Here is a 7,981-nt window from a genome sequence, read left to right as displayed (position 1 = left end):
ATTTGTTATAAGGACCTCTTTTTGAGTAAGTTTGAGCAAAAGAATCGAATCGGAATACATAATTTCGCTTACGGGGGCGACGGTACAGCTCCATCTATTTACATTCTATTATGATTTTTTATCATGTGATTTGTCATATGATTTGGTCATGAAGTGAAATTTACATGTTTACACTGTGTGATTTGTTATATGATTTTGTCATAAGCATTGTCATCCGGCTCGTTTTATCATAAGCATTGTCATTGTCATGCGGCTCGTCACCCACATAACAATTTCATGTTCTTAGTAGATTCATAGAACATACTTTTCAGAAAAAGTATAAGCTGAGAATATGCGTACCTAATTACCACTGCGAATGTGCAGAGGAGATACTGAGTATATACTACATTACAGTACTTATTCTATTTATATACTTAGAATGTACTACCGCACTTCTTTTCAGTATATACCAATAATGTACTTTTTAGAATATTCCAAGGAAGTGCTTAAACCTTCTATTTATATACTTGGAACGTACTACCGCAGAAAAAGAAAGCTAATAATTTAAAAATAGAAGGGTGATGGTAGGGGAGCAAAGTATGCTAAATTTGCAGTCACTGGAGCGTTATGGGGACCTATTGGGTTGTGATTATTAGGTCCTAAAACCAAAAAAAGTTAAGTAAAATTTTCGATTTTAGTTGGGACTTTCCATTTTCATGAATCGTTTTTTTCGATTATAGCGCCATCTATCCATAATTCAAAAAATGCCTCGAATAAAAGTTGCTTATTTTTACGTAAAGAATCCAAATCTCCAATAAAAATTTGGGGGTCCCATTTGAGATTTTAAAGTAACCCCCCACCCCACCTCCGTGGGGGTCGTGTTTGGTACCATTCGACAGATTTTTCAAAAAAATTTTGAATGTGTATTTTGCAGTTTTCCCCCCACCCCTCTCCGTGGGGGGTCATGTTTAGTACCATTCGATAGAATTTTGAAGACGTATTTTTTAGTTTTTCGATCTGATGTTCATTTCGCGAAATATTCGCTTTTTTGTGAAACTTTTTGACTCAGCCATTTCTTTACGCCTTGCTCAAATCGTCAGATTTTTGAAATATACACTCTTTTGCATGTACTTAACTTACCTTATCTTAATCTGACAATTTCGAGTTTTTTAAAGAAAAGATTTTTTCTTCGGGCCCCCCTTAACGAACTTCCCTGTGTTAAGAGTTAAGAGTCAATATATGGTAGAGGTACATCTGCAAGGCACCAGGTATTTTCGCATATGATAATCTGACGCGCTCGAGTAACTGCAAAAATCCCCGCTTGGGCTCCCCTACCATAATGCAATTTTAAAAATTATACAAAAATCAAATCGAGAGATACAAATTGAAATTTTTATTTATAAACATCCAAGGGTTTTAAGTACTGTTCTTTGTTTTTTCTATCTACTTTTACGATTCACCAATATCGAACAGCGGTGTTCGGTCATCGGTAGCCGTGGGTACGTATACCAACTTCTCGTGATTCTCTTTCTCGCTCAAACTTGTACTGATTCTACATAAGGTTCTCTTTTTAGACAACTTAATATTTTCTTCCGTCTATAACGTCTAAGAAATAACTCATCTCATAACCGTGGATGATCCATCACACCGAATTTACTTTTTATAGTTATGGAGATAGTTATATGTTATGTTAACTTTAACGCAAACGTTAAAAATAACTTTGGTAATTCCTCACACGGCTGATTATCTTGAATAATTTTGCATTGCTCTCTTATGTTTGTATTTTTCGCCCTGTTTGTTCTTAGGGTTTTCATTTCGGCGACCCTTGGCATCTGTTTCGTTTTGTTGGTGTCTTCGCGTTTCGCGCACTTCTATGTAGTGTTGCCCAAATGCAAGACCAAGACGAGACTTAGAGAGTCTTGGTCTTGGTCTTGCGCCAATACACCTTGTCTTGCTCTTGGTCTTGGTCTTGCACTCTCGGTCTTGGTCTTGGTCTTGCAGCAAGAGTCTTGCAAGTCTCGCAGTTACAACGTACATTCCACAAATTCTACAAGTGCCGGTGGGGGATGGCGTTTATTCGCAGTATTATAGTCGGTGTAAGACAGAGAAAGTATTCGAAATCATGAAATAACAAATGTTATATTATAAAAATGTGTGTGTACCATTTTTATTTATTCGGCTGCAATACGAAGGAAAAACAATCTTACTTTTTAATTAGAATAAGGAGTGCAGCCAGTCCCTTTAACTGCAGTTTTCTGCTCTTATTGGAGCGTCATCAGAAGGAACGTAGGCACTGTTCTCCTTAATCCAATTAAAATGCATCGAAATGTTTTCCCAAATATTGCAGCCAAAATAATGGTAATAGGTGGCTAGCGCCATCTGGCCGTACAAAGACGAAGCAAGTTTTCAATCCTAATAGCAAATAATTAATATTGAAAAATATCAAAAATTACTAAAAGATTTTTAAATTGAAAACTTACTGGTACATCCCCATGTAAACGCCTCCAAGACTTCTACAATTTGCAAGTCATATGGATGCTGCAGTAAAGACGATAGGGAAGGAATTCTAAACTTTGCAATTCAAATCCCCCGTCTGCAGCTGGCTAGGAACTGAAAGATGCACCATAGTTACTCTACTGAGTAATAAGAAAATAAAATAAAAATGTGTGTGTACCATTTTTATTTATTCGGCTGCAATACGAAGGAAAAACAATCTTACTTTTTAATTAGAATAAGGAGTGCAGCCAGTCCCTTTAACTGCAGTTTTCTGCTCTTATTGGAGCGTCATCAGAAGGAACGTAGGCACTGTTCTCCTTAATCCAATTAAAATGCATCGAAATGTTTTCCCAAATATTGCAGCCAAAATAATGGTAATAGGTGGCTAGCGCCATCTGGCCGTACAAAGACGAAGCAAGTTTTCAATCCTAATAGCAAATAATTAATATTGAAAAATATCAAAAATTACTAAAAGATTTTTAAATTGAAAACTTACTGGTACTCGTTATACAACAAATGTTATATTATTTATACTAACATTATCGTTATACTAACAAATGTTATATTATTTGCTATTTCATCATTTCGAATACACCGACTATAACACTACGCATAGATGCCATCCCCCACCGGCACCTTTAGAATCTGTACACTGTAACAGAGTGGGCACATTTTAATCTTGAATTAACATAGCCATAGTAATGACCAATCAAATTAATAAATATCTAAACTGACATTGGGTAAGGTGTGATCCCACGATCGGCACGATCTAAGCGATCCGTGCCAATGCTCTAACTAACTGAGCTATCCACGGCCCACGGGAGTCAGTTTCTTAATAAACGTTTGCATTTAATAAGCTTACATGTGCCAAAACATGGTTAAAATACAAAAAACCAAATTAATGACATAAAGTTGACTGTACTATTTCAAAGACCATTATCTGTCTAGAAAGGGATTGATCGACCCTCACCTTATATGAGATGGAATAAAAGACTTACACAATTTGCCATTTATTTAAATAAGAAATAAAATACAATACAAATTAAATTACAGAACAGTACGCAATTGCTTTGACGTTACTATTACTTTATCTTTATATTAATTTTTTTTTACCAGGAATTAATACAAAGTACAATTCAATTGTACTTTCGAATTAGTGACACAGGACCGACAAACATGGAAGGCAATAGTAAACGCGGCCAAGACTCACGAAGAGTTGTAAGGCCATTGATGATGATGGCAATTCATTATACTCGTTACTATCCAATACCCTAAGGCCGATGCCACATTATGCGTTTTGACCGGATGCGGTGAAAACGCATCCGGTCAAAACGCATAATGTGGCATCGGCCTAAGTAGGATATTGTTACTTTTCCTAGTCCAATACCCTACCGTTATTTCGTTACTTTAAATATTTCTGTATTTTGTTTATAGAGTAGCCGGAATTATCTGTTAATTTGTCTCGTTACTTTTGAATAACAAATACTACAATGATTAAAGTAATTCACAAAAGCATGAAAATAGAGACTTCATCTGTAAGTTTAAAAAGCGAAAGTGTCAATGAAATTCATTTTATTTAAACTGTTAATTTTTTGTTTGTAGTCTGCTGCGCGATTAAAAAGAATAATGAGTTTAAATTTCTTTATCAAAGATAAGCATACCGAAAACTGAATAGGTAACATAATCTGTTTCGCGATTAACAGACATTGTGTCTGTTAGACATGTTTTGGTGTCACAAACGCCGAAAGATATGCATATCAAAGAAAGAAACTTATTGTTTATTGTTCATTATGTTAAAATATAATAGAAATAGACTGTTATTGATAGTTAGTTGAAAATAGCCGCGCATTTTCAGCAAATTTTGGTGTGTAACTGATATCGCACACTCAGCACAAACAATGTTAGTCTATAGGCCGATAAAATTTGTAATAGGTATGTAGTATGTGTTATATTTTTTAATTTTTTGTCAGCTAAGCTGAGATGACATAATATTTTTAAAATGTTGTTGCGGCTATTATCAAAATCTGGACAATTAATTTCAGAGTGAAGAAATAATCGTCTGCTGGGGCAGAATGCTCGAAATGTTTTATTTTTACATTGTACCTATGACCTCTGAGTACGTATAAAATGTGCAAATGTTCTTTTAATCGATATTTTGATTCGCTATGTATGCTTGTTGTATTGTTCGTAATGAGCTTAAGTCCAATTTTACAAATTTTTGTTACATATCTTTTTGCGTCTCAAAGAGTCTCTATGCATCTAAACATATACCCGAAATATTATACTACCTAAATGACACTCGATTCTAACTGCAAGACGCAAGAGTCTCGCAGGGTTAGTCTTGTTCTTGCTCAAATCTTGCAGGGTCAGTCTTGGTCTTGGTCTTGCTAAAATTAGGCGGTCTTGGTCTTGGTCTTGGTCTTGGTCTTGCGAAAATGCAAGAACAAGACCAAGACTGCAAGACCAAGACCGGTTTTGGGCAACACTACTTCTATGCCATATGTCATGATCGGTCGTAGCAAGTCTTGTAGATTCTAATTTTACTATCTGTGCGCATATACGGATTTGACCAGACTATCTTTCACAGACATCCTGACAATGCAGAATGCAATGTGCATAGTCCTCAAGATAAAAAGAAAAAAATGAAGAGTATAAAATCTGTCCTCAGGATAGGTAGGTACACAGGTTTGAAAAAAATAGAAAACAGTAGTATAGTTTATTTATTTTTAACCTATAAAAGTTTGTTAATTCTCGCAATATGGTTACTATAGTTTATAATTACTCACTAACCACGTGAGCCCCTCATGAAGTCCATCTCCAGTAGTAGCACACGTGGGTTGAATATACCAATTCCGATCTCTAATTCGTGTCAGACCAAGCATTTCTTGTACTTCATGGGGTTTCATAGCTCCCGGTATGTCTTGTTTGTTAGCTAAAATTAATATGATTGCTTCTCTCATTTCCCTATCGTTTATAATGCGGTGAAACTCTTCTCTAGCTTCGTTGATCCTTTCTCTATCATCGCAATCGACTACAAATATCACCCCGTGGGTTCCTGTATAATAATGTCGCCAAAGAAGTCTGATCTTTTCTTGTCCTCCAACATCCCATACATGAAATTTCACGTTTTTGTAAGTTATCGTTTCTACATTAAATCCTACTGTTGGTAATGTACTCATTGATTGTCCTAATTTTAATTTATACAGTATTGTGGTTTTTCCTGCTGCGTCTAAACCTAGAAGTAAAATTCTCATCTCTCTGTTGCCAAAAATTGTTGAAATCAATTTCCCCATTTTATTTAAATATTGCAACTTGCTAACTTTATACTTTATAACACCATTTTTACTTTTGACTTTTTAAAAATAACAAAAAGTTTAAGTCAGTAGAAAAGACAGAAAACTCATTTACTGACATTGACAGATATGTCAAAAATCTACAGGGTAGAAGGAGTCGCGGAAGAAGACGCATCTCCTGGTTAAACAAATTGAGAGCTTGGTTTAATTGCACTTCTGCTGATCTCTTTAGAGCAGCGGTATCGAAAGTGCGAATTGCCGTGATGGTTGCCAATCTTCTTAGAGGAGATGGCACATGAAGAAGAAGATATGTCAACATTTTAGTTAGGGCTTTTCATCGATTGTCATTTGTTTCGAGCTTCTGTCGTGTATCGTGTGTCACATAATATTAATATGTCTACGTCATATCGATGCCTCAGAAGCCAATCGGTGTAAGTCAATAAGTGTTTAAAATGAGATACTATGATGTTTCTGAATGTAGTTGCAGAAATATAAGTAATTATTAAAAACAAATAAACCGTCTTTATTTATCATAACATGGATAACATATTCATATTAGAAACAAGGAAATAATATTATTATATACAGTGATGAGCGCACTAATTACCGGAAAAATAACGCAAAAGATGGAAAACATATTAAGTTGTGAGATAAAAAGAGATGAACTTAGTGGAGGTGTTAAATTTAGCGATAATAACTTATAGATTGACATTATATTGATCATTTCCCACCTTTAGATATATCCGACCAATTTGAGAAATGCCACTGTCACAGTGACAGTTTTAGTTGACATACTCCTCTGATACGTATAAAGGTGAGAAACAATCAATATAATGTCAATTTATATGTTACTATCGCTAAATTTAACAACTCTACTAGTTTTATTTCTTTTTATCTCACAATTTAATATGTTTTCCATCTTTTGCGCTATTTTGCCGGTTATTAGCACGCTCATCACTGTATAATAATGTGTGTCAAACTTCAATAAGTCATTTTTAGGGAGAATTGACTTACACCGTTTGCCTTCTGAGGCATCCATATGTCTCTGGTTTGTATAAAATAGCATAAAAGATGGAAAACGTATTACGTTGTAAGATAAAAAGAAATAAAACTAGTCGAGCTGGGAAATTTAGCGTTATTAATTTATATTATATTGATTGTTTCCCACCTTTAGACGTATCGGACGAGTTTGGCAAATACCACTGTCACAGTGACAGTTTTAGTTGACATACTCCTCTGATGCGTGTAAAGCTGGGAAACAATCAATATAATGTAAATAAAAAGGTTACTATCGCTAAATTTTCCAGCTCGACTAGTTTCATTTCATTTTATCTCACAACTTAAATACGTTTTCCATCTTTATTTGTGCTATTTTGCCGGTTATTAGTAAGCTCATCACTGTATACCAATAACGTATGACGTAGATATATTAATATTATATGACACATCACAGAAGCTCGAAACAAATGACTGTGAATGAAAAGCCCTATACAGTGATGAGCGCGCTAATAACCCGGAAAATAACCCAAAAGATGGAAAACATAATAAATTGCGAAACAAAAAGAGATGAAGTGGAGATGGAAGTGATCGTTATAAACGTATAAATTAACATTACATTACATAGTTTTCCACCTCTAGACGTATCAGAGGAGTATGACAACTGTCACTGTGACAGTAGAATTTTATAAACTACTCCTGTCACAGACGTTTGGGAAACTATGTAATGTAATGTTAATTTATACGTTTGTAACGAAAAAAAGAGATGAAGTGGAGATGGAAGTGATCGTTATAAACGTATGCGCTATGAGCTCGTAGGTAGAGGGGATAATTAAAAATTCGCGAGCGCCAGTAGTGACAAGTATGTAAGCTTTTACTGGAAATTTGACATAAATGTCAAAGTGATCAATTTAAAACATTCAAATTAAAAACATTAATAGGAAATAATATTAGTTGGTCAAAGCTGTGGTGTATATTTTTACCTTAAATATACTTACGTTTTAAATACTGAATTTAAGTTTTTTTAATATTTCGTAATATGTAATTATAAATTAATCTAAGCGCCATCTACACGATAATTGTGAAAGTATCCGAAGTAAAAAATTAATATTTCATTCATAGAACGTTAAAATGATTAGAAAAATCTTTAAAAAATCGATTACAATTTAATTACCTTTTTGCGTTGTAAATATTAAGCGATAACAATAAAATAATTA

General features: G+C 34.4%; 1 protein-coding gene across 1 annotated transcript; it reads right to left on the bottom strand.

Moving 5' to 3' along the window:
• Nucleotides 1–5,177: 5,177 nt before the first annotated feature.
• Nucleotides 5,178–5,842, bottom strand: LOC126889867 (ADP-ribosylation factor 6-like). The gene has a single exon (XM_050658552.1). The coding sequence runs from the start codon at nt 5,766–5,768 to the stop codon at nt 5,241–5,243; it is 528 nt and encodes a 175-aa protein (XP_050514509.1). The 5' UTR covers nt 5,769–5,842; the 3' UTR covers nt 5,178–5,240.
• Nucleotides 5,843–7,981: the final 2,139 nt, after the last annotated feature.

Source organism: Diabrotica virgifera, chromosome 8 (assembly GCF_917563875.1).
Source record: "Diabrotica virgifera virgifera chromosome 8, PGI_DIABVI_V3a".
In the NCBI taxonomy this organism is placed as follows: domain Eukaryota; kingdom Metazoa; phylum Arthropoda; class Insecta; order Coleoptera; family Chrysomelidae; genus Diabrotica; species Diabrotica virgifera.
Note: the sequence above shows the minus strand (reverse complement) of the source record. Positions and strands in the feature narration are given on the sequence as shown.